Here is a 25,649-nt window from a genome sequence, read left to right as displayed (position 1 = left end):
CCCTATACACTTACAACGGATACTTCTCGAAGTACTGGGTCAACGTGTCAACCACAGACTTCTCCAGAGGAATAAAGTCGTAGCCTCCCAACGGCTCGACCACCGAGCTAACGTCGTATTTGATCTCGTTCTTTGGCAAGTCGTCCAGATCAAGCACTTTGTCGGCGTATTGCGGGAAGTTCTTCTTGATGATGGCAGCCACCTCGCCAGGATAGAAGTTGGACGATACAATGAAGCTTCTCTGGTTTCTAACGGCCTCTTTCTCCAAAGGCAGCACGTGGAACTCGGCAACATCTCTCACGTCGACGGCCAACGAGCTGATCTTGGTAACTGCTGCATTCTTGTCGGTCAGTTTGGCAATGTCCACAATGTACTGGTTCGAGGTGTTAAGCGTCTCATTGACAGCAATGTCAAACAACTGAGGACCCAGCACAAGAGGCGGGTTGACCGTGGAAAGACTGAAGCCCGGTTTTTCGTCCTCGAGGAACTTTCTTGCAGCCTTTTCGGCAGAGATCTTAGACACAACGTACGCGGTAGTCTCGCTGTCGACGTCGTCCCAGGTCATTGGATTCCACGAGTCCTTGGTGTGAACGTGGGTGTACAGCTCGTCGCCGACTTTTTTCACCGCAGCAAACGACGACGTGACCACAAAGTGGGTGACCTGAGGGGCGTATTTCTTGGTGGCTTTGAGGATGTTGAGCGTGCCATTGACGGCAGGAGTCAAGTACGCCTCTTCAAAGGGCTTGTTCAGGCCGTACGAGAAAGGTGAGGCTGTGTGGAGCACCTTGGTGATCTCGGGATGAGCCTGGAGCACGTGATCAAAGGCATCGTCTGCGCCAATGTCTGGCACAATCTCAAACGACAGCTTGCCGTCAGGGTATTTTTTCTGGAACTCTGCGAGGAACGGAGAGTATCTTTCCTCTGATCTGGCCGTGCCAATTACGGTGTATCCTCTGGCAAGCAATTTGTCCACAACATGAAGAGCAATGAAGCCTGTGGCTCCGGTGACAAGAACAGACATTTTTATTTTTTTTCTAGGCCGCGAGGCCTATTTATACGATAAGAAATACGGGTATTTCCAAAAACGAACAAGTGTAGCAATTACTAATACTACAGATACTCTTTCTCAATCTCAAAGAATGTCTCGGCGAGCACCCTGACAATGAAGTCCGCATCCTCCTTGGAGAAGCCGAAGGCCGGAGCCATCGTAATGTGGGTTCCGTGCTGCACAAGCTTGCCGTTCACGTACTCGTAGCCATTGCATCCGTTGATGCACATGAAGTGTGCCGACCGGGCAAAAGTTTTCTCCTGCAGCACCTTGGCCATGTCATTTTCAAACGGGAACGACTCCTTGGTCGACTTATCTTTGACAAGCTCCACAGAAATAAAGTTTCCGGCACCTCTCACGTCGCCAGCCACCTTGCAGTCCTTGAGCGCTGCCTTAAGCGCTGCTTTGGTGTACGAGCCGACTTCTCTGACGTTTTCGATCAAATTGTCTCTGTAGATCTTTTTCTGCACAGCCAGACCAACAATACAGTTCAGATAGTGCGAGTGATAGGTTTGGTAGCCCATGACCATGCCGGATCCCTCCTTAATGGCATTGACAATTTTGGGCGAAACCATGACGCCCGACAATGGAACAATTCCCGCGCCGACGGTCTTTCCAAACGTCAGCAGGTCAGGCCCGCCCGTTGTGAGTCCGTATTCCGGGTCCATAAAAGTGTACGGGTAGCCGCATCTGCCCAGACCGCACATGACCTCATCCAAAATCAGCAAAGCCCCGTATTTTTCGCAAATAGCTTTGGCTCCGTCCAGATAGCCCTTTGGTGGGACGCTATTGCCGATCGAGGAGCCACTCACGGTCTCCATAAACACACCGGCAACCTTTTCTGGCCCGTTATCAATAAAAGTCTGCTCCAGGTTGTCCAGCAACATTTTACAGTACTCTTCCTCCGACATGCCGGGTTTCATGTCTCTGTACGGCATGAGTCTAGAGATTTTAGGAACTTGGTCGTCAGAAAGCAGCATTTTCTTAAGTAGCGGCTTCATTGGATTGTCTCCAATAGAGAGAGCACCAACCAGGTAGCCGTGGTAGGCGTTGGTTCTGGAGATAAATTTGTACCTCTCCTTATCGCCCTTTTCGATATGGTACTGAACAGCGTACCTCATTGCCTGCTCGTTGGCCTCCGATCCGGAACAAACAAACATTGCCGAGCTAAAGCAGCCTTCGGACTTGGAACACATAAACTCCGCAAGGTCCTCGGCAGCCGTGTTGGAGAAGGCTGCGCAGAAAGTGTACGCAGACTGCTTGGCAAAGTCGTTCATTTGGGACAGAATTTCAGTGTCTCCGTGCTTCAAAGAGCACACAGCAGCCCCAGAAACGGCATCGTAGATCTCTCTTTTCTCTCCAGTCTTAGGATTCTGAAGAATAAGCCATTGGCCGTCTTTGGCCGTGCCAACACACTCAAGTTGTCTGTCAGAAACTTTAGCTTGGAAAAGATAGTGGTGGTTTTTGTCAACAGTCATGATTAGATCCAGCCTGGATCCATTGGCCTTTTTATACTGTTGCGATCGCCAAATTAGGCCAGCAACCGTTATCCTTGCATACTTGATCAAAAAATTGATTTTTTTGCAGGTTGATCCGGTAGAACCTTTCCTCGCCTTGGGAGTTACCAGAGCAGGGCCTTGCAAGTTACTCACCACTCATACCCTGCTCAGTAAGAGCCTGTTACACCGCTCCAAGACTTCTACGAGACGACCAACAGATCCCCCAATCTTATCTGTCGCGAATGATTCCCGAACAAAAAAATATATTGCGATCATTGCCAATCTGTTACAGGTTCCGGATCCAGATTAGGCAGTTTCTACAACCGCGGCAGGATACCTATTTTGTTCTGGGGTAGGCAGGAGTTGCTGCCTTGGTGGTGCTTATCGAAAACATGAAACAAGTAAAAACAGTACCCCGCCAATGTCTCAGCAAACCAGCTGTGCTTTCATGTGGTCTCCATCTCGTGCTCGTGATAAAATAGGAATTTGAGCTTTGTGTCATGTGATCTCACGTCACGTGACACCTTTATCTCTTATCGCGCCTTGCATCTATCCGGTACCCGTGGTACAGCCAGACAAGGCTTAGGGTGCCACGGCAGACGACCTGCTGGTACTGTTTCCTCAAGGAAAAAGTGTGTATTTTGCTCATCACTCATCCACGCACAATCTCTCTGCGTGGCCGTTTGAAATATTCCTCGTGTGTGACAGAAAGTCTGCCGCTTCTGCGATTTGTTTTTGTCTTTGCAGCCAAGAATATTATTTTCATGAAAACAGAAGTCAATGTATCTGCGCAGACCGTCGAGCCTGCGGCTGTCCCGTTAGTTACGAGGCTCTTCTACGCGCAGAGATTCATAGAGAAACAGTATGAGGAGGTGAAAAATGAGGCTCATCTACGATGGTGGAACCAGTGGATCTACCGCACCCTGAAGATCCAGTCTCTCGAACCCGCTAGTGAATACACGACCTGGAAGGACGACAGTCTTGCTGAGCGCAACTCGCACTGGCTAGCGTGTGCCGGGCTTCTCACGACAGAAATTATGGGAGCCATGTTGGTTCCCCAGAGCATGTCGTATTTAGGGTACGTTCCAGGAAACATCATGCTATTTGTATTTTTCGGCTTTGCACTGGTGGCAGGCGGACTGGTATGGTGGCTGTTCATACTCTTCGACTCTCCTGAGTATCCTATACGCACGTTTGCGGACATCGCCGAGCTGCTTGGCGGGAAGACATGGAGACACCTAATAGTTTTTTTACAGGTTGTGGCTATGATATTGACCTCTGCTACCATCATCATTGGAGCGGTGGAGGGACTGGAAATTATGCGGGACCAACGCGTGTGTTTCTGCGGACTAGTTGTGCTTCTTTGTGGTGTCCAGGCAATAATCGGCCATCTGAAGCAGCTCAAACAGCTAGGCAACTTATGCGTGTGGATATCCATTATTAATTATGTATGTCTGTTTGCGCAACTGGGTTTTTTCAAGGAGCCCAACTGGGACAACGCAAAGGCCGTTCTGGGCTTGGACCGCGGCGAGGTCCACAGCTACGCTGTGGCTCCGCAAGATTTTGTGTCGCGACTCGTCTCCGTGACGAGTCTCTCGTACGTTTTTGCAGGGTTGCTCGTTTTCCCGGAAATTCTAGCTGAAATGAGAAGGCCATGGGATTTTTGGAAGAGCATGCTGCTGGCTCAGGTATGCATCCTGGCGACGTATTTGCTATACGGAAACTTTGTGTACGCGAGACAGGGCCAGTTTTCGAACTCACCGGCCGCGCTAGGCATCGCGAACATTGCAGCTCTGCGCGGCTTTGGATTTGTCACATTCATCACCGGTTTTGTCCAGGCCACCTTCTACGGCCATCTGTCGGCCAAAGTGTTCTACAAAAACTACCTCCCGGACATATTCAAAAACCTCCGGTTCAACTCGGTCCGTGGCACGCTGCTCTGGTCGGCTACAGTGTGTCTGGTCTGGGTCGTCATATTCCTGATAAGTGCAGGTGTTCCAAACGTGATGGCTGTAGCAGCGTTCACGTCTGCGCTGACGATGATCCCACTCACATACATGTTCCCGTACCTCTTCAATGTGTGGGCACTCTGTGTGAAAACCAACGCCGAAAACATAATTTGCTATGATGCAGTTGCTATGAAGACCGAAGGGTACGAACATAAACCGAAAAAATACATTAAGGCGGGAATCAGAGCTCATAAGCGCCATTCTGGCGTCTTTCTATCAATTCTCTTCCTGGCAAGCGTCTTTGCCGTCATGGGGATTGCGGGGTCCATTGGATACATGGTGTATGTTTTTGCGAATACGTCGGCCGAAAGTTTCAGTTGCAAGTCGCCAATCTAGTTATACTATAATACAGCAAGACGAACCGCGCTCTTTAGACTCTTGTAGATCTGTAATTTTGTCTGCACTGCTCTGCATAGCCCCATGGAACCGTCGTCGCTGCTCGCGTGTCATACTGTCTTTGTGCGCTTCGAGCTTGGAGACCAGCTCGTTAATATTGGAGTTTGTCACTTCCAGCTGATTTTGGTATTTCTGGTCCGTCTTGCTGGCCAGAAACTCGTGCCGCTGTCGCAAAAGTTCAAGATCGGCGAGATCGAGGTCGATCTGGAGTTAGTATGCGCAGGATCTGGACACCTACCTCTTCCAGGCTCATCCAAAATTAGTAAAAAAGTTTATTTTATTTTATTTCATCTTATTTTATTTTATTTTACACTTATTTCACTTCCGTTTCATTTATATGCTCCCCACTTTTTCGGCCCATAACCGCTCCGCCTCCACAATTGTGTTGTTGTTGGCCATCATCTTGTTCATCGTCTCGATGTACTCCTCGTAGGGGTCCGAATCGTACACGATACCCCCGCCGGCCTGTAGATACGCCACGCCGTTCTTCACCACCATTGTCCGCAGAGCAATGCACGTGTCCATGGTCTTTCCGTCGTACGACCAATGGCCAACGGCTCCGGCATACACTCCACGCTTTTCCCGCTCAAGTTCTCCGATCAGCTCCATTGCACGCACCTTGGGAGCTCCGGAGACCGTGCCGGCTGGGAAAATTGACCGGAACGCGTCGAACCTGGTCTTGTCACTTCTCAAAGTGCCGCTCACCTGCGAGACAAGATGCATCACATGCGAGAACCTCTCCACGCTCAGCAGACGGTCAACGTTTGTTGACTGCGGCTGGCACACTCTGTTGACGTCGTTTCTAGCCAGATCGACCAGCATCACGTGCTCTGCGCGGTCTTTGAGCGACGATTTCAGAATATGAGCCAGCTCGTCGTCCTCCTCTCTCGTCTTGCCCCTGCGAATGGTTCCAGCAATAGGATGTGTCACCACGCGGTCCTTGTTGTCGCTCTTGACCAGCAGCTCCGGCGACGCTCCAACAATCTGGAAATCGAGGTAGTCGATGTAAAACATGTATGGAGACGGATTCACCGTTCTCAAATGTCTGTAGATATTGAATGGGTGCAGAGACGTAGGACGGGCGACTCTCTGCGATGGAACTGCCTGAATGATGTCTCCTTTCAAAATGTGCTCCTTCAGCTTCGTCACAAACCCTTCGTAGCCGCTTTGGCCGATGTTGGACGTGAAAGTCTGATTTTCCACTATTTTTGGCTGCTCCGGATAGATCAACGGGTCTTCAGGAGCCATGACCACCTGCTTGATCTTCTGGATCTGCTCAACGGCCTGAGCGTGTTTTCTCTCAATATCTTCCTTGGTGTCGTTGTCACTGATCGTCACATTGCTGATGACCTGGAATCGCTGGAAAACGTTGTCGAATGCGACGATCGAGTCAAACAGCATCAACGCGGCCTCTGGAAGCTCCAAAACGTCTTTCAGGTCTCGCTTGGTTCTAGGCTCGAAATACTTGATGCAGTCGTATGAGACATAGCCAATCGCTCCCCCACTTAGCTTCGGCACGCCAGGAAGCTGCGCCTGACGAATGTTTTTGAGTTCCTGCTCCAGAAATATAAGTGGATCCGCTTCCTTTCCGTGCAACGGCCCCGTGGTAATGATCTTGCGTGGTTTGGTGCCCATAAACGAGTAGCGGTCAATTTGATCACCGTTCTTTGCACTTTCAAACAAAAACGAGGGACTCCGCTCCGCATTTTTGTCCCCAGGACGAGTCAACTTCAAATAAGCGAGATGGGGAGTCAAATACTCGGCCGAAAAATATGAGTGAACCGGATACATGTTCGGCCGCTCAGCGGCAGCATATTGCGCTCTGTCCGCCTCTATGATGGCATATAAATCGTCAAATGACGGCTGGACAACAGACTGGCTGATCATTGTGCAAGGCCGGTTTTTTTTCAATCTTGTTGACTAATTTTACAAATTTTTTCCACGTCTTCGGGCTGTGCTATATATATATCACGACTACTTCCATCTTTGCACCACAACAGAGTTGATCAGTCCAGCTTCCTTGATCGTTTTCGAGTCCTGTTCAATGACCTTCATTGGGAAGGCAAAGGCCAGATTCCATTCTCGCGAGGATTCCGTGTGGGAGCTCACAAAGTCGAAAACAGCACTGACACTGTCGTTAGAATCGAACATGTGGATCAAACGTGTTCCATCCGCCATTCTGATCTGCACCTTGGCATCTCCAGATCCAATATCCTCCACAGGAGGCTCCTCCTTCTTCTGGACCGTTTCTGCAATGACTGGTTCCGGTATCCGCTCGCCAGGAACAGGAGAACCCAGACGCTGGCCGCGGCCAGTAAACCCGCCTTGCTTTGGCTTCGGCGGGGTGTACGATTCGTCCATCTTCTTAATCACGGTGACGTCAACATCCTGAAACATTTCCACGTTCAAAAGACTCAATGGAGCACGTCCAGAGTTCAATTGTCTTAAATAATCAGCGTTTTCGGGGTCGTCGTACCTGTAAAGCTTGCCGTCGCCGACCTGGAATCCTTCCTTCCAGAAAGTGATGGTTCTAGTAACCTTTTCAGGCACTCTATAGCCTTTTTGCTTGGCATCCTCAATGACCTGTGACTCGACTGCCTTATCCACCGATCCGAGTTTGTATCCTGTTCCCACGAATTTGCTCTTCTTGGACTCAATTGGGCGCCTACGGTCTGGTTCGCTTCCCTCTCGCTCGGCCTTCTTGATCAATTGTTCCACAAGACCCAAGGGGTTCTTATCAGGGTTTTCCACTTCCAGCCCCGATTTCTCTCCGCCGGTGAACAAATTGGTGTCCTCGTCGTCCTCGTCTTGGGTCTTTATATCCGAAAATGATTTAATCTGCGACCCTGGGTCCCGTTTAGGCTCTGGTTCCGAGGTGGCATGAAGATAGTACTGGTTGATTGATTCCTGATTGTTAGCCCTGTAGAATAGTGAACTTCCCACTTACCTCTAGGTCATTGTTGTTTTGAGACAGAAAGTGTCTGGCAACAGTTTCTGGAGCACCAGTGAGCTCTCTAAACTTATCCACGAATTGGCCCTCCGACATTTTTTGCCACAAATTAAATAAGGTTACAAAAATTATTTATTTTTACTGATTTTTCGTTTCTAAAACAATCGATGTTGAAATCCCATTTATACCAAACTAACTAAAACCAGTGTACAAATAAAGATATGAAGTCATAATCATTAGGTGCTCATCAAACATTGATGTTGAATAAATGTATGCGGTAGCAGCAGACTCCTAAGCCAGCAGACTTAGTACTTTTCTCTAAAGACCTTAGCGGCCTCCACCATGTTGGTCAAAGAAGCTCTGGTCTCTTCCCATCCTCTGGTCTTCAAACCACAGTCTGGGTTAACCCAGAACTTGTCGGCTGGGTACACCTTCATGATCTCACCAATTCTGGCCACGAACTCCTCCTTGGATGGAATTCTTGGCGAGTGGATGTCGAACAATCCAAGACCAATGTGGTTTGGATAGTTGGAGAACTCCTGGATGTACTTAGGATCGTCCTTCTTGGAGAACTCAATGGAGACAACGTCGGCGTCCAAGGCTTTGATGTGGTTAGGGTCAAGGTCGGAGTAGCAGAAGTGAGAGTGGATTTGAGTGTCGTCTCTGACACCAGAGGTGGCGACTCTGAAAGACTCAGCAGCCCACTCCAGGTAGTCGGATCTCTCCTTACCGGCTCTCAATGGCAGTCCCTCTCTGATGGCTGGCTCGTCGACCTGGATGACGGTAACACCAGCGGCTTCCAAGTCGTTGACCTCGTCTCTCAGAGCAAGAGACAGTTGCAGAGATTGCACCTTTTGGGAAACATCGTTTCTTGGGAAAGACCATCTCAGACAGGTGACTGGACCGGTCAACATACCCTTCATTGGCTTTTTGGTCAAAGATTGAGCGTAGACACTTTCTTTGACGGACATAGCCTTTGGTCTAGACACATCTCCCACAATAATAGGTGGTCTGACGTATCTGGAACCGTAGGATTGCACCCAACCGTTGGTGGTGAAAGCGTAACCCTTCAATTGCTCACCAAAGTATTGAACCATATCGTTTCTCTCTGGCTCACCATGGACGAGAACATCAAGTCCAACCTCCTCTTGGAATCTGACGACCTTCTCGATCTCGGAGTTGATGAATTGCTCGTACTGCTCAGCAGTGATCTCACCCTTGACGAACTTGTTTCTATTAATTCTAATGTCCTTGGTCTGTGGGAAAGAACCGATGGTTGTGGTTGGGAACAGAGGCAAGTTGTACTTGGCCTTCTGTTGGGCAAGTCTCTCTGGGAATGGAGACTTTCTGGTGGACAGGGACTTGTCGATCTTGGCCAATCTGGCCTTGACGGCCTCGTCGTTGGTCAAGTCAGATTCCTTTCTGCTCTTGATGGCAGCAGCATTAGCCTCCAGAGCGGCGGAAACGTCTTCACCAGAAACAGCCTTGGCGATGGTGACAACCTCGGCCAACTTTTGGGTAGCGAAAGAGAACCAGTTCTTGATCTCGGCGTCGAGCTTCTTCTCGTTCTCCAGATCCACTGGAGTGTGCAGCAGAGAAGAGGAGGTAGACACGACAACGTTGTCAGCGCCCAGCTTCTCGATGGCCTTCTTGACGAACTCAATAGATTGAGCATAGTCGTTCTTCCAGATGTTTCTTCCGTCAACAATACCAACAGACAGAGTTTGTTTGTCGGAAATGAGAGCAAGAGCATCGTCCAACTGCTCTGGGCATCTGACAAAGTCGAAATGGAAACCAGCAACTGGCAGGCCCTTGATAGCAGACAGGTTTGGTCTGACGTCACCGAAATAGGTGGTCAAGATCAGCTTTGGAAGACCTTCAGCCTTGGCCAAAGTCTCGTAGGCGGTCTTGAAAGCGGCTTGGACCTCTTCTGGCAAGTCCAAAACGAGGGTTGGCTCGTCGATCTGGACCTCCTTGGCGCCTGCCTCAGCAAGCTTCTTCAAGATCTCGGTGTAGACTGGCAGGATCTTCTCGAGCAGAGAGATTGGCTTCAAGTCGAGCGAGTCCTTGTCTGGCTTACCCAAGTACAGGTAGGAAACAGGACCAACAAGAACAGGTCTGGTCTCAATGCCAAGAGCCTTGGCCTCCAGGTACTCGTCAACTGGCTTCTGGCCATTCAACTTGAACTCGGTGGAGTGGGAGAAGGTTGGTCTGACATAGTGGTAGTTGGAGTCGAACCACTTGACCATCTCCAAAGCGGTCACATCGACAGCCTTGGTAGTCTCGGTGGCCTTTCTCTGCAGACCTCTACCCATGGCGAACAAGACGTCCAATTGAGGAAGATCGAACTTGGTGTATCTTTCTGGGATCACATTGAACAAGACAGACAGATCCAGAACCTGGTCGTAGAAAGAGAAGTCGTTGGAAGGAATGATGTCAACACCAGCTTCCTTCTGCAACTTCCAGTTCTTTTCTCTGATCTCCTTACCAACAGCAAGAAGTTGATCAGCACCGATCTTGCCTGCCCAGTAGGCCTCAGTGTTCTTCTTGAGCTCTCTGAAAGCTCCGATTCTTGGGAATCCCAAAACGCTAGACTCAACCATTTTCAATTAATATGAGTTGATTATTATACGAGGAATGTGGGTTTTATATATTGGTATTTATTGTCCAACAAATGAAAAATTTTTCCTTCCCGATTCGGAAAGTCCTGGTGGACGGGTGTGTACGTGTTTCCGCCATTCTACCCATACATTGCAGCGACGTTGGAGATGAGTGGCCTGAGACAATAGACAGGTGGCCTGCATAGTGTGGCTGCAATTGTGCTTCTACACCAACAATTTGGTAGCACATGGGCCGGCATGTGTTTTTTTCATGTGACCAGGCCGGGTAAGAGAAAATACAAAAAAATATACTTTGATACAGAAATGAGCACTGATATCGAGCGCGAGCTCAAGCGCGAGGAAACCGAGCTAGCAAGAGTACGTATGTTGCTATCGACCACCACTAACCGCCAGGATAAGGAAATAGACCGCATTTTGCGCCAATGCAAGCTGGATCACTACTCCGTGCTAGGGGTGCAGCCGGGCATTTCCGTCGCTGATGTCTCTAGGCTATACCGCAAAAAGTCGCTACTGATCCATCCGGACAAGACGAGCCATCTACGCGCTGTGGAAGCGTTTGATCTGCTCAAGAAGGCGTCGAACGCGCTCCAGGACGACAAGGAGCGCAAACGCCTAGACCAGATGTGGACCGATGCGCGCAAGGTGCTGATCAAGGAGAACGGCTGGAGTATTGATGATGAGCGGCTGACGACAGCCGAGTTTCTGGAGTCCTGGAGGGCGAAGGTGCGCGAATTGCTGATCGAGGAGGAATTTATACGGCGAGTGGAGCTGAAAAAGCAGCAGAACGAGGAATTGAAGAAGCGGAAGGAAAGAGACGCCGAATTGGAGCAGCGCCAGGAGGAGAAGCGGCTCCGCGACACGTGGGAGAGCAAACGAGACGAAAGAGTGACGAATTGGCGAAAGTTCTCCGACAAGAACGAGAAGAAGAGGAAGAAGAAGAGCGTGCTGGTGTAAGGAAGGGCCGGAGAAAAAAAAATTTGATCAATTTTCCAAGATCGATCATTCATCCATGCCACATCTCTTCCAGTATCTGACCATTGCGACGATCTCGCTCGTGACAGGATGCTGCATAGGAGCACTGATTGCTCCTGTTTATGGGCCGTCGCCTGTGTCATCGCCTTTCCAGAGTTTACTTAGCACCGCTGGCAGTTCAGAGACCCCGTCTTCAGCAGAGGGCCTGAGCGACGACGAGGACCAGGACGGCGTAGCCATTGACTCGCGGCCGCTGAACGAGATTCCCGGTGAATGTCGCATGGCCCTGGTGATTCGGGCTGATCTGGGCATGCAGAAGGGCAAGATTGCTGCCCAGTGCGCGCATGCTGCCGTTGCCTGCTACCGGCTGATGTCCGAGCCGGGCTCGGAGGCACAGAACCTGCCGCTTCTACAGCGTTGGAACAACCGCGGTCAGGCCAAAATCACGCTCAAATGTTCCGGCATGGACGAGATGGACACTCTTTTCGCCAAGGCCATGAGTCTGAACGTGAATGCGTACATTGTTCACGACGCCGGCCGGACGCAAGTCGAGGCCGGCTCAGCAACTGTGCTGGGGCTAGGACCGGCACCGAAACCCGTGCTAGACCTCATCACAGGGGACCTAAAACTATATTAGATGCATTAATGACTAATCTATTTCATGACAATTCTATCGCTGTAAGGGTCCAGCTCCAGGATCTGCGAACACAGGATTCTGTCACCCACCATGAGTCTCTGGTCTGCATCGACCTGGATTTTCACATTAACCTTCAGATCGTGACAGAAACCCTGAACAATGCTGGAGACCTGTGGTTCTGTGATGATGCACCGGAACATGCTAAATTCGTCCTCCAGCCGGCTTTCCAGCTCGCTGAGAACGCGGTATCTGTGTAGTCGTCTGCGCATTTGCAACAGTGACTCGGAATTTCCCAGAAAATGAAACAGAAGCTTTTCCATGCTCCATAGTCTCCGTCCCTGAAGATGATTCATCAACTGGGCGTTGTTGATGTACGACTCCAAATACCCCGGCGAAAAAAATGATGCATGCGCCTTGGCACCCAGAGGAGCATATGCGGAGTTTCGTGGGCTCAGAACTTGCACCCGGAACCCATCCAGGTACCGCAGAGCACATACCACGTCCGTCGCGGAAACGACTCCCTTATTGTAGGCCCTGCCGATGTCGACAAACGACTGGTAGGAATTTGCGTCCTGGCTGAAAAGATTGAAGAAGCCGGAGTATGAGCGGCTATCTTCGGACTCGGTGGCCAGCTTGGGACTCACACGGCCGATGAGTGGAATTTTTTTTTTCAGACAGTACTCGGAAAGCAGCTCCTCACAAAAAAATATGCAATTTCTCACGTACCATTCGCTAGTCTCTTGAGCCTCGTTTTCGCTCTTGAGATAGCCTTTCTCCAGGCGCAGTTTTTCCTTGTGCTTGAGCAGAAAATAAAGCCGCTGAATTGCGTCCTTCATTTCGATGTCTATCTTGCTGAACAGGCTGAAAGCAGCAGAGGGATAGTTCGGCGCCATGTCCGTGTAGCCGTCGATGTACTCGTAGCCAATTTCGATTTCAGGCTTTTCCACTGTTTCTATCTTGTACATGTCGTACTTGAAAGACACTCGCAGGGCTTTTTGGTTGCGGATGGATTTTTTGAACTTGGAGAAGAATGGAGCATAGTTGATGTTTTGCGAAAACACTATTGGAAACTCGCTCATTTGGTCATTGATGTCCTGCGTCGCCACAGGGAGATAGAAACTGAACGTGGTGCTGCTAATGGAGTCGTCTTCTGATGAAAAGAGAAGGCGATCGGCCAGTCTATATTTAATTTGATTGTTCGTTCTCTCTGGATTTTTCACCCTACGATCGGACTTGATTTTCGCGGGCAGTTTCAGCTGGTCTTCCGAAAAAATGCCTGCATTATTGGGAAGACCGTAGATACCTGAGGAGAGCACTGGATTCCATCCTGGCGGACACAGCTCGGACTGGACCAGCATTTCGTAGAGCTCTCTGGGTTTCATGCTACGGCCCAGAACTTTTTCCAAATGTCGCAGAAGAAGCGGATGCGGATACTCAATTGCGTACTTGATGGCGCTCACAAGATCCCCCAACACCTGAGCTCCCTCGCGCAGGGTTTGAAATAGCTCAAAGGCGTACTTGCCGGTAAAAAGGTGTCCATAGTTTGCATTCAATATTTCTGCAGGCAGAGATAATATTTTGCGCAGCGATTGTGCAAGGTGGTGTGGGTTCGCAAAGTATGACATTGTTGCTACCGACAGAGGCTCTAGATAATCCTCAGGGACTCTCTTGGGTGGAACAAATCGGAATCTCACTGGGTCGTTTACCATCAGAATGTGGCTGGCAAGAAATAGAGCAGGGATGTCGAGAATATTAGTTTGCACCAGCTGTGGGATTTCACGGACCGCAATTGCCGCAAGATGGTGCAGAGTGAGTCCTTTCTGGTGGTATAAATTTGTTGTCTGTAGGTAAATTGTGTCCAACAGCGAATGATCGCTGAGTTTCGCGGCGATAGATGTCGCATAGCGTGCCGTGGACAGCAGAATGTATTGCAAGACATGGTGGTTGGTATTCATGGCTCTTGGATGTATAAAGCTGTGTATTCGAAACGTCACGTCCTCCGGATCAACGTGAACGACTGTTCCGTGAGCCGAAAGGACCTCCAGAGGGTTTGGGGTGAGAAATCTTGGCTTTGGTGAAGAAAGCACTATTCCAAGACTGTAGTTGTCGACGGTGCACAGGGACTCGTCTTTATTGAGAGGGCCGTAGGCTCTTCGGCAGGTTCTGTACTCCACCAATGAGCCGATGTCTGTTCTTTGGGTGCTAATATTGAATTTGATGGGATTCAGATGGGGCTGGTACCGATGGCAGTGGAGGAGATCAGAGAGATTGATGTTGGAAAATTTTGTCTCCAATTTCCTATGTAGGTCCACCAGTTCGCTGTACGAGGCGATGGAGTCGATCGGTCGTGATGAATAGCATCTCCTATGTGCACGGCGCACCAATACGAGAGCTACTTTTGCTCGACCCCACATCTAAAGATAGTAAAAAAACGACGCGACGACGAAAAGGTTTAGGGAGTGCTTGATAAAAATTTTCCTCTAACGAAAAGAGGAAACAGACTGACAACAAAAGTGAATGGCAAGATAAAAGTATTTTAGCAATACACTATTTAGCCTTGAAATATCACCAGTGACTTCAGTAAACGCGACGCTTTACATATGGGTCAAATATTATCACAACCAGTGACGGAAAAGACGTCCGAAGAGGGCGGGGATAGCTTTGTTGCGTACGGGTTATCTTGTATGCAAGGATGGCGGATTTCGATGGAGGACTCGCATTCCACCATTTTGAACATGAACGACAGCAAGACTGACGAGGAACAAGTCGCCTTCTTTGGTGTTTACGATGGACACGGAGGAGAGAAGGTGGCGCTTTTTACGGGCGAAAAGCTACCTGGCATCTTGAAAGCCACGAAAAGCTATCAAGCCAGAGAGTATTCACAGAGTCTCAAAGACGGATTTTTGGCATGTGATGTGGCCATTTTAGACGACGAGGAATTGTCCAAAGATCCCTCAGGATGTGCAGCAACTTGCGTGATTATTTCCAAAGATAAGATTTATTGCGGCAATGCTGGAGACTCCAGAACGATCATGAGCGTCAACGGCCAGTGCAAACCGTTGTCGTTCGACCACAAGCCAACTAATGAAGGAGAGAAGGCTAGAATTGTTGCTGCCGGCGGATACGTCGATCTGGGGCGTGTCAACGGGAACTTGGCGTTGTCCAGAGGAATTGGAGATTTCGAATTCAAGCAGTCGCCGCATCTGCCTGCTGAGGAACAGGTGGTGACCGCATATCCTGACGTTATGGTTCATGAAGCTACGAAAGATGACGAGTTCATTGTTCTTGCCTGTGACGGAATATGGGATTGTCTGACATCGCAACAGGTGGTCGATTTTGTCAGACGTGGCATCAAACTCAAGCAATCGCTAACGGAAATCTGTGAGTCCATGATGGACACGTGTCTGGCTCCCAGCTCTGGTGGGTCGGGAATCGGCTGCGACAACATGAGTGTGTGCATTGTTGCTCTTCTGCACGGCCAGACTTTGGAGGAGTGGTACGCCAAGATAGGAGACCGCGTGGATGACGTTGACAGGCTCATGTCTCCGGACGAACTGTCCATGGATCTGTACAAGGTGAACATCGAATCGAAATTCCAGCACGCACGCGACGACGAACAACCGCGTGGAGGCAGTCTTGGTATGAGAAACAGAGACGAAGGCGACGAAGACGGTGGACTCGAGAGCGAGTTTAGCGGGTCTCCAATGCTGATCCAGCAACTTCTTGCCGCCTCTAACATATCGACCAACAACAACATCATCTACCTTGACTCTTCCACCTCGTCCATCCTCCAATCTTTGGGTGTCATGGGCGGTGAGGCCGAAGCAGACGACGACGAGGATAAGGATAAAATGGTAGAGATCGAAGAAGAAGAGAAATGATTCTATGGCATAGATTTGCTGGTAATAAAATGCCTCAGGTAGATGTATTTAATAATGAAGTTCTCTATGATAAGTCGAGCCACCGAAGAGAGTTTTGGTAGCAAGAGTCTATAATTTTTTGTGGTTCTGTCTTTTTCAGTTTAGCCATGATCTCGGCGATCTGGCCCACAAGACACGGCTCGTTTCTGGATTTGACCATTGGATCTACCAGTTTCTTGCTGTCTTCTGATTGGAGGAAGGAAGCCAGTTTGTCGGATTTGACCAACGGAATTGGCAGAAACTCGTTGAGGGCCAATTTAGGGCCCTTTTTCGCAGTCGTCTTCGGCAAGAGTTCTTGAGGAATGTCATATTCAAATGGATAAAACTCGTTTGGACATTTGGTGAGGTTGTTGTATGATGAGTGTGTGCGCCGAATCTCACACCACGGAGCGTCCGTCTCGATCATGAGTCTATCCAAAGGAATTTTGGCTGCCACCGCACAGTTTTCCTCTGTTTTCAGCGAGCAGCCGTTGACACTGATAAAAAATGACGGCTGTTGCAAAATCCTCTCCAAGTCCTGTTCCGTTCCGGTGAATGAGTGAACAAGCACGTTTTTATTCTTCAGAACCAGCCCGTCTGCTCTGCTTCCGTCTATAAATGGAAGAAGAATACTCAGAAAATCGTCGAGTGCATTCCTCATGTGTAGAAAAAGAGGCAGGTTGAATTCGGTGGCCAGTTTCAGCTGCATCTCAAAGTACAGTTTCTGTTTCTCCATTGGCGTATGGTGCAGTCTATCGTAGTCTAGACCAATTTCTCCAAAAGCCCGAATAGTGCCATCCTGCAGATTTTCCTTGATCAGGCGTCGGATTTTGTCGAGGTGACTTTCGGGGTCTGGCTCAAATTCAAGAACAGTGCAAGGATGCACGCCCACGGTGGTGTAGAGCTGAGGGTACTGTGTTAGGTCGCCGATCGCGTTGATACGACGAGCCTCGTCGATCGACCATCGCGATTCCTGGTAGGACGAGCCGGTGAGAAGAATACGGTCGACGTTCAACAGCCGTGCTCTTTTTAGAACAGAGTTTGAGTCCGAATCGTGATGCTCATTGTCTCTGTATTTACCCTTGAACATGTCATCGCACAGATTGACAGCCACGTCAAAATAGCGGGGAATGTAGCCGGGCCTTATCTGTTTAGGTTTGAGCATGAAATATGATGTTGATCTGAAATTATTTCTGTATTTAAATAATTCTTATCGGTAAATAAATATGGAATGAAACAAATATCATTCACATAAACTACTGATTTTCATGATTCTGCTCTTGCGCGAGCCGACTATGCTGACGTTGACGTGAGCTTGCAAAACATCCGGTTCGGTGCGGTCCAAACGCCGTATCCGACTCAACGGTTTGGCAACTATGCTGGTTTCGTGACACTCCAACGTCCTCACGCGAGTGCTTTTGAGACGCCGCCATCTAAACTGGCACGCGTTGGACGTGCGGCCTTTAAAGTATGTAGAGATTCGTTTCCACCCGAAATTCCGGTTATCTTTTAAAAAGAGTAGCAGCTGATCATCCTGGACAGACCATAGACTTGAGCGACGCATTGAGTTTCAACCAGCAGCGGATGTTGCTGCTTATATACAGCTCGACCGAAGCGGTAAAAACGTCCTCAGGAAATGCACAATTTTGGCCGGGGAATGGAGAAGATGGAAACTCTTTCAAAACTCCGGTCAGGGTCGACTGACGCGTCGATCACATGGAGTCCAGCATTTTCTGAACCGTATCTTGAAAGTTGTCAGGCACCAGCACAACGGCAGAACGCCCCAAACTGACATAGCTCATCTCGTCCAGTCCGAGCTTCAGCAGTTTCGACGCAACACCAGCAACTATGCCCTTCAAGTCCAAAGGAAGCGTTTTCAGGTTGATGAATAACGGGAAATAGAAGTCCTGCAACGATCCCAAAATTGTGGCTCTTGAATAATTTACTTTGGCCATCTCGTCATCTGCGAGAGGCAGTAGCAACCCAATGTCCTCGGTGGGGGTTCTGGTAAGTGCAAAGTATGCCAGGAACGAGTGCTTTGTGCCGCTCTGTTCGGTGTTGTATTTTGACAGAGCCTCCACAGTCTGTCGCAGAACCAGCGAAGAGTCTCCAGGACGGGCTCCCGTGAGCAGGATCTTCACATCTGTGTTCAAAACGGGCTTCACCGAGCTCGATCTAAATAATTGGAACGTCTCCTGCTCTAGTTTGCTGGTATCTGTATACTGTGATTTTTCCAATATTTCAACAGCTGCCGTCCTATGGACAGCTGGTATTAGCACGAGATCACTGAAGTAATTGGAAATGAAGAAAATGGGAATTCCTTGCTCTGAAAGAGGGGCAGTCAATTCCAGGATTTTCTTGCCAATGATGGTGCCGTCAGTCAAAACCTGCAAAACCAAAAACTCCTCGTCAATTAGTGTTGCGCCCAATTGGGCTTGTTTGTTGAGAGACAACGGCTTGGAAAGGTATTTCCGGATCAGACTCGTGCTGCACATGAAGGTCACCTCCTCAGGAGTAAAAGCCAAGTGGAAGAACAATCCGTCGTCCTCAGAGTTCAGCGAGTCCTGCTCGCTGGTGTCATCCTTCTGGATGGTCAAAGAATGCACGGAATTAACCAGATGTTTTTCGTCTCCACTCTCTTCGTCAGAATCGCTCAGACCCTCCAAACTGTCAATTAATTTGTACAAAATCTCCAGCACACCGCTCTTGAACAACCAGAATCTATCCCTGGGGATTGTGAGAATCGAAACAGCTGTGCGGAACAACTGCGTGTCATGAGACTCAAGCATGGTAAATGGGCTGGAAAATTGTTAATTTTTTTTTTTTCCCTTGCTCAGATAGATGAGTCACTTGCATTATCAATAAATTCGTCATCGGACGAGCTTTGCGCGACATCAATTCCAAAAGGGTCTGGGTCGACTGGCTCAGACTTGGGAGTTTGTTCGGGACTCACGGGTTCAGACTTACTAAAGGTTCTCCCCGGGTAGCAGACCACAGACCTGTCAAAATTAAACTCCGCATTTTCAGACTTTATCTTATCCAGTGTCTGTATCTCCAAATCGCGATTATCTTCGAGGTCGTCGCGCAGGAAATTGATGATTAACGAGATGTTTGACATAGACGTTTTTTCGTCGTTTTCGCGGTCAGTAGTAAGGACCATAGTGGATGTAGTGTTGATTCCTCCGGACGGCCCCAAAATCACGGGTTTCCAAAGTAAGCGCTCCTGTTTGATCTGGACGTAATTCTTTTCATTCCACTCGGCGAGAACCCTGTTGACAAGTTCCATGTCTATCCATATACCGTACTTTTCCGTTTCGGGATCTCTAACCAGGGCCTTGAGTTGCTCGAGTCCCACTATGACGTCATTATGAATCATACCTGTGAGGTTGCAAATATCGTCCACCGAGACTTGGTGTGCCTTGTCAGCTTCCACAAGCGACTTGAGAGCTTTCGCAACGGATATCTTCCAGTAGTTCCGGTAGCTAAACAGTCCCAGATCGCTGAGTGGTTTTTCCGGGGTGCCAAGCCTGAACTCTCTGCGAGATAGAAGATAACTAAAATCTATAAGAAAATTTCCGTAACCTCTTCTCTGATAGATGGGTAGGGTTAGAATGCAGCTCAGATTGTAGTTGGTTCCGTTCAGCTTCTCTTTAGAAAAATAGCCGACAAAATGATACCCATCTTCGTCAATTTCGCACAAAACGTAAAACATGAACGGCTCAACGTCGTAATAGAGCGTCTTCGAGTTAAGGAAGAGTTTGGCAAACAAACACAAATTCTGGCAGTACACCACGTTCTTGCGGCCGTCGATTTCAAACATAGCTAAGCGCGACGCCCGGTAGATTTCTGTTCCCGGCGGCCGTTGCGAGTAGGGACATTTTTTTTCGTGTCGTCGCAGCGTAAAGGAGGACGAAAAATACTTGAGGCAGTATTCGCACAGATGCAACACGTAGTTGGACGAGTACTGTTGCGGATACGGCGACTTGAACCATGTGTCTATCTCGTAGTTTCGGAAGTGCACACAGCGCAATTTAGAGACTGTTGAAGTTTGCAACTCGTAATCCTGCTGAGCTAGCTTTTCCTCGCTAGTGAGTTTTCTAACCAAAGATAAGTCTCCGTGCAGATGTCTGGAGCCTTCGCTTTCGGTTTTCATTTTGGCAAACAGAGCTCTGAATTCCATGGTCGGCCGTGTGTAGTAGGTGTTTGCGTCCTTGAAAGAGAAGAGTCCTCGAAAAGGCAGCTCAAGCTCTTCTTCTCCTACTTCGTAAACACCCTTTTGTGAATTTTTCATCTGGATGACTTCGCCGTCTCCGTTGTATTTGATTTTCAGCACCAGTTTTTCACCAGGCTTTCCAGACTCCGCCGCCATACCATTGTCGTCAGCATATGGGTCAGAATAGTCGACAGATCGAGGTCGCGCTCGCAAACTCCGAATTTCTTGACGGTTGTTGTCGCTCGCCGTAGACTGCGCACGTCGCACGGCAGCCTCATGCAGTCCATCATAGATCTTATTATCGGGAATTTCTAGACTTTTGAACAGCCTACGACGCTTGCGACCAGGGGATTTCGTGGCATCACTCATAAGTATATTTATTATGTATTTATTTTATTTACTGTGCAGAGATGTAACTTTATTAATGCAGGCTAGAATATGTAAAGAAAAATAATTATTTTTCAGAAGCAGTTGATCTGTTGGACCGAACTTTCGCGACGTTGTCCAGTAGCTTTTCGTAAACCTCGTCGGCTTCGTGGTCCTGGACAAAATAGTCGCCCATCGAGTTCACGGAGACCGGGCTTTGTGGCTCTTCTTGCTCAGAAATAGAAGTTTCGGAGCGAGGTTTGACAGTAGCAACAGGGGTAGTTATTGCTGTGGTCTGAGGCGAAACCGCAGTTGAGGGCACAGCAGAGCCCGTTTGGGCATCAATGTGGTTTCCCTGTTGCTCTGTGTCCGATGAAGGCTCGTAAATCGAGGAAAGCTTGGACGAATCGATGTTAATCTTGTTAATTAGGTCTGAAACGCTTTCGATTCCCTTGGCCTTCATTACGGCCTGCCGTAGTTCTGTACCCGAAGGAATATTACTGACCTTCAATTGAGGCTTATCTTGTGCTTTTTCAGTGGAGATTGGAAGAGAGGTATCAGAGTCATGTTTCTGGACGAAAAAACCCCATTTATGGAATTCTCCTTCCTCTTCTTCTAGCTCCTTGGCATGAATGGACGTTTGAGACCCGCTTCTCATTAAAACTGGTTTACCTGTCAAATGGTCAATCGGCTGGGAGTTGGCATCGACCACGACAGAATGCGGAGCAGCGTCCTCGGAAATTGGTCCGTTCACAGGCTCAAATGCAACCTGATTCGGCGAAACGATTGGACCAGCCACAATCACATCTGAAGACGAGCGGTGCATAGGCAACTTCTGGCTGGCGCGGTGGCTCGACAGTTTCTTGATAAGCTCGGGTCTAGTTAGTACACCAGGAGCGTCTGGCAGAGCAGCTTTTTTGTCTGCATCTTCACTTTTGTGCTCTTGCTCAGAGAAGATATGGATAATACTCTCCAACGAATCATCAAGCAGGCAGAAACGCAGTAGCGTCTCCTTTCCTTCAAGCGACAATTTGCCGTTGGCTCTTGCTTCGAAAAGACGATTCATGGTCTTGTGGATCTCACTCCGAAGTCTCACTGTCTTTTCAACCAGAGCGTTGCTGATGATCTGGTTTTCGTCAGCATTCTTTGCCTGATTCGATTCCAGTAGCGCTTCCGCGGTCTTTGTCAGGAGAGAGCCATCAAAAATGAGATCCTCTTCCTCCTCTCTGCTATGGGTCAGGTCTTTATTCAAAAACTTCTCCATGTTTCTCATGAGATAAAAGGCAATCTTTGAGGACACTTCGTCGCCGAGACCATCATAATCAATGTCAAGATTGTAAATGTTGGAGTTTTTCACAGAAATGTAGAGCGACGCAGCAGTTCTCTGGTTAATGTTTTCGTTGCCGAGCAAAGAGACATGAAGTAGCTTTGGACACTTTTGGAATGTCAGACAAAGCTGAATGATGGCAGCCTCACTCAAATTGCAGAACTCAAAGTGAATTCGGCGGAGATCGGGGAATTTTGGAAGATACTCAGTAAGAGTTGGCAAAATGCCTGGGAACAGTTGTGGATTATTTCCGAGATCCAAAAACCGCAAAGTTTTGCAGGTGCTTAGGAGCTCAATTAGTTTTGCACAATCATCAACAGTGACGTTGGTTTGGTTCAATGAGAAAAAGAACAGCTTCACATTGTCCATTTTGGTTGCAAACACTTTTTCAAACGGAGCCAAGACTTGAGAGGTTAAATCATTGACGGCAATGTCAATACCGATACAGGTGTTATTAGGACTGGAAATCCACTCGGCCAAAATGGCGGCCTTCTCAACATCCAAATTGGTGGAAGCAAGTCCCAACCGTCTAGTTTTCAGACGTAAGCCGTTGTTGACCAGATTCTTGAACTGGGCTGTTGACAGCTTGCAACCGTTAATCACCAATTCCTCTATTCCGCCTTTGATGATCAAACTCTGTGTAAACAAGTCCCAGTCCATTTCTGACCGGTAGAACTGTATTGGAGTCTCTGGCTTGATTCGTTGTTGACTCAGATCCAGCTTCGAGATGGACTTGTTCACAGTAAGGAATTTGCAAACCCAGGTCCATCCCTGCTTGTCGAAGGCCACGTTTCTAAATGATAGCTTCTCCAGAGTTGTTGACTTGGACAAACTGACGAGGATGATCTTCACCATTTGGTGGTCTAAAGTCACGTTGTCAAAAATAACCGTCATGATGGGTGCGATGGCTAGGAAATCTGAGAACGACAAGACGTCAATAAGCGTCGGTTTTGGATTGAGCATCTTCAAGACATGTAACGGCCTTGTTTTCTGTTTCAGTTGCTTCAAAGTAGCTGGGATCGGCAGAATCTCACGCAAGTGGCAGCAACGAGTGTACAGCAGGTCCAATGGAAGCTCGTCGTTGGTTTTGCTTTCCTGACCCTCAGGATGCTCCTCAGGATGTTCATCTGTGTGCTCTTCTGTCTCTTCACCAAAGTAGTTGACGTGTTGATGCAGTGGAGTATCAATGTCGAGACCTTTCCTCAACTCGTCGTATTTTCTGGCCTCCCAGTCGTCTTCGTCGTCTTTATCTTTGGCTAGCTTAGGATACTTTTTGTACGAGTTAACCTCTTTTGCAATTCTTAGAGCAGCTTGGTGTGCTTCCTGCGCATGTTTCCTGCTCTCAACGAGAGCAGCCTGATGTCTTTCCATAGCCTGTCTCATTAGGTTTTCGTCCACCTTAGGCGGCTCGTCCTTGGTCTGGTTGTTGAGGTTATCTGTGATGCCTATGGAGAGCTTTGGCGGCGGGAGCCTGAGGTCCTCGGGAATCAAAACGTTGCCACGTCTTGGCCTTCTTGAAGGAATTTGCTGCTGTGGATCGTCTGGGAGGTCCTGCAGCGAAAACGTCACACGCTTAAAATGAATGTTTTCGAGATGCTGTTTGGCGGCGTCCACGGATTCGATCGGACGCTGCGGCTCTACCACTGAGGGCCGTCTGGACGAGGAGCCGCTCGGTTTTCTGCTCGAAACACGTTTAGAATCTTCCTCGCCCGCCTCTTTTCCCGAGTCTTGCACGGCACCGCACGCAGTGTCGCTCGACTGCGACTTGAATTTGGACGAAATAGAAGAAAATAACGACTGTTTCTTGGGCCCTGCAGATACCGGAGACTTGTCCTTCGAGTCCGACATGGAGCGCACTCGCGGCACAAAACTCGATAGCGAACCGGACCGTGAGCGATTCGAGCCCGAACGGCTCAGCGAACCAGACCCGGATGAAACATGGCCTTCGGAGGGCTTAGCCGTGGAGTCCGAGAAAGAACAGGACCCGGACGGAGCCGTCTTCAGCGACGGTTTCAGCTGTGGTACCGGCTGCGGCGACACCGAACGAGAACCGTCGCTGTTTTCCGTCGACAAAGGCTGCTGGTTGTGCTGGGCTGCCTGCAACTGGGCCTGTTGTATTTGGTTCTGGACATCTTTGGAGATGTTGTTGCTTTTCCTGGAGAGCTTCTTTGCCGCCTTGCCGCGAAACAGCCAGTCGACATCGCCATTGGACACACCGGGGCTCTCGAACTGATCCTGGCCAACCAGATCGCGAATGGATCCTTCCTTGTTTTCTTGTGTCATAGGAAAGAACAGGAACTTTGCGTCCACGCGGACCTAGCCGATGGAAGCCTTAGTTGTGTAAAAACGGATGAGCAAAGGAGCGTTTCGGAAAGGACAAAAACCTATTCGTCAAAGACCGGCAGTTGCCACTGTTGTCGTCAAATTTAATGTGCTAAACTTATTGCAATGATGTAATTTGCAGATAAGCAGGAACATAAATCGTTCTCGTCCCCGGGTGGCAGGTGTGAATAAATTTACCAGTTTATCCAGGAAGATATATTTATTACACAACTTACTGTTGAGCAGCCTTGAAAGCAGCAATCTTGGCAGCAACTCTCTCTCTTCTCTCCTCCTTGGTGAGCTTCTTCTGCTTGTACTTCTTAGACTCAGCAGCATATTGCTCCTTGGTGAACTTCTTTTCGGTTGGCTTGAACGATGGGTCCTCTCTGATCTTCTCGTGAGCCTCGGTGTACAGGTCTTCAATGGCATCGGCATCAATGTCGTCGGCAATGTAGCCCTGGAACAGAGTTCTGTACTTCTCTTCATCGTCGTCCATCAGCTCCTCCATGTACTCAGCAACGTGACCACCGAAAATGTACTTTCTCAGGACCTCGGCGTCAAGCTCCTCAGACTCGATATCCCAACCTGGGAATCTGGATGGAGAGTGTGGAATGTACAGTCCACCGTCAGAAGCACCCTTCAGAGCTCCGAAAACTCTGGCACCGGTGGTGGTTCTTTGCAAACCAACGTCCAAGAAGACCTTGAATGGTCTTGGACCGTCCTCAACAGCCTCAGTGAGCTCGTACTCACCCTCAACTTCCTCGACACCCTGGTAGGTCTCGTCCAGGCCGAGCTTTTGCAGGGCTCTTCTGGCAACGAGCAAACCAGTAGCGTAGGCAGCAGCCCAGTTGGTCAGACCGTGGGTGATACCGTATCTTGGGAGCTCGTGGGAGTAAGCAGCGGTCAAGACAACGTCACCGGTCAAGGTGGAGGAGACGATTTGGCAGATGATGTCCTTGTTGGTGAATCTGACGACCAATCTGTACTTTGGAGAGTTGTACTTGGCCTTGTGTTGGGTGACGAGTCTCTTTCTGGCATAGTAGTCGGTCTTTCCCTCAGCTCTTCTTCTGAAAGGAGTCTGGTAACGGGAGTGGTAAGCAGAGGTCTTGAGTGCCTTAGTGAAAGCCATGGTTAATTAGTGGATAATAAATTTTTCAGACTGAAAAAACTTGGAAAAAAACATTTCAGTTGTGAGTGGCCGGGTAATCTTTGGTGGCCATTTTCCAAACACTGCCACCCCTGCACCACACAAGTTCCCGATTTAATAATTGGCATCGCAACCACTGGGCAATTACATCAAGGCAATTTGTCATTACTGGCCCCCCTGAGAATCTTGCAACAGCCCCTGTCCCATTGTTGCCCTCTACTTATTGCCATCTCATTTACACGC

At 48.9% G+C, this 25,649-nt stretch overlaps 15 protein-coding genes across 15 annotated transcripts; 4 read left to right on the top strand and 11 right to left on the bottom strand.

Annotated features, from left to right (window-relative positions):
• Nucleotides 1–10: 10 nt before the first annotated feature.
• HPODL_00860 (putative dihydrokaempferol 4-reductase) lies at nucleotides 11–1,021 on the bottom strand (the record flags this gene model as incomplete). The annotated part of the gene is made up of 1 exon (XM_014080827.1): nucleotides 11–1,021. The coding sequence occupies one exon, from the start codon at nucleotides 1,019–1,021 to the stop codon at nucleotides 11–13; it is 1,011 nt and encodes a 336-aa protein (XP_013936302.1).
• An 89-nt stretch (nucleotides 1,022–1,110) lies between these two features.
• HPODL_00859 (putative aminotransferase) lies at nucleotides 1,111–2,526 on the bottom strand (the record flags this gene model as incomplete). Its single annotated transcript, XM_014080826.1, has 1 exon — nucleotides 1,111–2,526. The coding sequence occupies one exon, from the start codon at nucleotides 2,524–2,526 to the stop codon at nucleotides 1,111–1,113; it is 1,416 nt and encodes a 471-aa protein (XP_013936301.1).
• A 785-nt stretch (nucleotides 2,527–3,311) lies between these two features.
• On the top strand, nucleotides 3,312–4,892 carry HPODL_00858 (uncharacterized protein; the record flags this gene model as incomplete). Its single annotated transcript, XM_014080825.1, has 1 exon — nucleotides 3,312–4,892. The coding sequence occupies one exon, from the start codon at nucleotides 3,312–3,314 to the stop codon at nucleotides 4,890–4,892; it is 1,581 nt and encodes a 526-aa protein (XP_013936300.1).
• A 393-nt stretch (nucleotides 4,893–5,285) lies between these two features.
• HPODL_00857 (Anthranilate synthase component 1) lies at nucleotides 5,286–6,839 on the bottom strand (the record flags this gene model as incomplete). Its single annotated transcript, XM_014080824.1, has 1 exon — nucleotides 5,286–6,839. The coding sequence occupies one exon, from the start codon at nucleotides 6,837–6,839 to the stop codon at nucleotides 5,286–5,288; it is 1,554 nt and encodes a 517-aa protein (XP_013936299.1).
• An 87-nt stretch (nucleotides 6,840–6,926) lies between these two features.
• HPODL_00856 (UBX (ubiquitin regulatory X) domain-containing protein) lies at nucleotides 6,927–7,998 on the bottom strand (the record flags this gene model as incomplete). The annotated part of the gene is made up of 2 exons (XM_014080823.1): nucleotides 6,927–7,859; nucleotides 7,900–7,998. The coding sequence occupies 2 exons, from the start codon at nucleotides 7,996–7,998 to the stop codon at nucleotides 6,927–6,929; spliced, it is 1,032 nt and encodes a 343-aa protein (XP_013936298.1).
• Nucleotides 7,999–8,207: 209 nt separating this feature from the next.
• HPODL_00855 (5-methyltetrahydropteroyltriglutamate-- homocysteine methyltransferase) lies at nucleotides 8,208–10,505 on the bottom strand (the record flags this gene model as incomplete). The annotated part of the gene is made up of 1 exon (XM_014080822.1): nucleotides 8,208–10,505. The coding sequence occupies one exon, from the start codon at nucleotides 10,503–10,505 to the stop codon at nucleotides 8,208–8,210; it is 2,298 nt and encodes a 765-aa protein (XP_013936297.1).
• A 321-nt stretch (nucleotides 10,506–10,826) lies between these two features.
• Nucleotides 10,827–11,477, top strand: HPODL_00854 (J domain-containing protein spf31; the record flags this gene model as incomplete). The annotated part of the gene is made up of 1 exon (XM_014080821.1): nucleotides 10,827–11,477. The coding sequence occupies one exon, from the start codon at nucleotides 10,827–10,829 to the stop codon at nucleotides 11,475–11,477; it is 651 nt and encodes a 216-aa protein (XP_013936296.1).
• Nucleotides 11,478–11,532: 55 nt separating this feature from the next.
• On the top strand, nucleotides 11,533–12,132 carry HPODL_00853 (putative peptidyl-tRNA hydrolase; the record flags this gene model as incomplete). The annotated part of the gene is made up of 1 exon (XM_014080820.1): nucleotides 11,533–12,132. The coding sequence occupies one exon, from the start codon at nucleotides 11,533–11,535 to the stop codon at nucleotides 12,130–12,132; it is 600 nt and encodes a 199-aa protein (XP_013936295.1).
• A 17-nt stretch (nucleotides 12,133–12,149) lies between these two features.
• Nucleotides 12,150–14,087, bottom strand: HPODL_00852 (uncharacterized protein; the record flags this gene model as incomplete). Its single annotated transcript, XM_014080819.1, has 1 exon — nucleotides 12,150–14,087. The coding sequence occupies one exon, from the start codon at nucleotides 14,085–14,087 to the stop codon at nucleotides 12,150–12,152; it is 1,938 nt and encodes a 645-aa protein (XP_013936294.1).
• Nucleotides 14,088–14,732: 645 nt separating this feature from the next.
• Nucleotides 14,733–16,013, top strand: HPODL_00851 (type 2c protein phosphatase; the record flags this gene model as incomplete). Its single annotated transcript, XM_014080818.1, has 1 exon — nucleotides 14,733–16,013. One exon carries the CDS (start codon nucleotides 14,733–14,735, stop codon nucleotides 16,011–16,013), a length of 1,281 nt encoding a protein of 426 aa, XP_013936293.1.
• Nucleotides 16,014–16,077: 64 nt separating this feature from the next.
• On the bottom strand, nucleotides 16,078–17,196 carry HPODL_00850 (3'--&gt5' exonuclease and endonuclease with a possible role in apoptosis; the record flags this gene model as incomplete). Its single annotated transcript, XM_014080817.1, has 1 exon — nucleotides 16,078–17,196. One exon carries the CDS (start codon nucleotides 17,194–17,196, stop codon nucleotides 16,078–16,080), a length of 1,119 nt encoding a protein of 372 aa, XP_013936292.1.
• Nucleotides 17,197–17,743: 547 nt separating this feature from the next.
• Nucleotides 17,744–18,820, bottom strand: HPODL_00849 (uncharacterized protein; the record flags this gene model as incomplete). Its single annotated transcript, XM_014080816.1, has 1 exon — nucleotides 17,744–18,820. The coding sequence occupies one exon, from the start codon at nucleotides 18,818–18,820 to the stop codon at nucleotides 17,744–17,746; it is 1,077 nt and encodes a 358-aa protein (XP_013936291.1).
• Nucleotides 18,821–18,864: 44 nt separating this feature from the next.
• HPODL_00848 (Histone acetyltransferase catalytic subunit of NuA3 complex that acetylates histone H3, involved in) lies at nucleotides 18,865–20,613 on the bottom strand (the record flags this gene model as incomplete). Its single annotated transcript, XM_014080815.1, has 1 exon — nucleotides 18,865–20,613. The coding sequence occupies one exon, from the start codon at nucleotides 20,611–20,613 to the stop codon at nucleotides 18,865–18,867; it is 1,749 nt and encodes a 582-aa protein (XP_013936290.1).
• Nucleotides 20,614–20,698: 85 nt separating this feature from the next.
• On the bottom strand, nucleotides 20,699–24,220 carry HPODL_00847 (uncharacterized protein; the record flags this gene model as incomplete). The annotated part of the gene is made up of 1 exon (XM_014080814.1): nucleotides 20,699–24,220. One exon carries the CDS (start codon nucleotides 24,218–24,220, stop codon nucleotides 20,699–20,701), a length of 3,522 nt encoding a protein of 1,173 aa, XP_013936289.1.
• A 271-nt stretch (nucleotides 24,221–24,491) lies between these two features.
• HPODL_00846 (60S ribosomal protein L5) lies at nucleotides 24,492–25,388 on the bottom strand (the record flags this gene model as incomplete). The annotated part of the gene is made up of 1 exon (XM_014080813.1): nucleotides 24,492–25,388. The coding sequence occupies one exon, from the start codon at nucleotides 25,386–25,388 to the stop codon at nucleotides 24,492–24,494; it is 897 nt and encodes a 298-aa protein (XP_013936288.1).
• Between the last annotated feature and the right edge of the window lie 261 nt (nucleotides 25,389–25,649).

Source organism: Ogataea parapolymorpha, chromosome III, assembly GCF_000187245.1.
Source record: "Ogataea parapolymorpha DL-1 chromosome III, whole genome shotgun sequence".
Classification (NCBI taxonomy): domain Eukaryota; kingdom Fungi; phylum Ascomycota; class Pichiomycetes; order Pichiales; family Pichiaceae; genus Ogataea; species Ogataea parapolymorpha.
The sequence above is the reverse complement of the archived record's forward strand: the minus strand, read 5'-3'. Positions and strand labels throughout refer to the sequence as shown.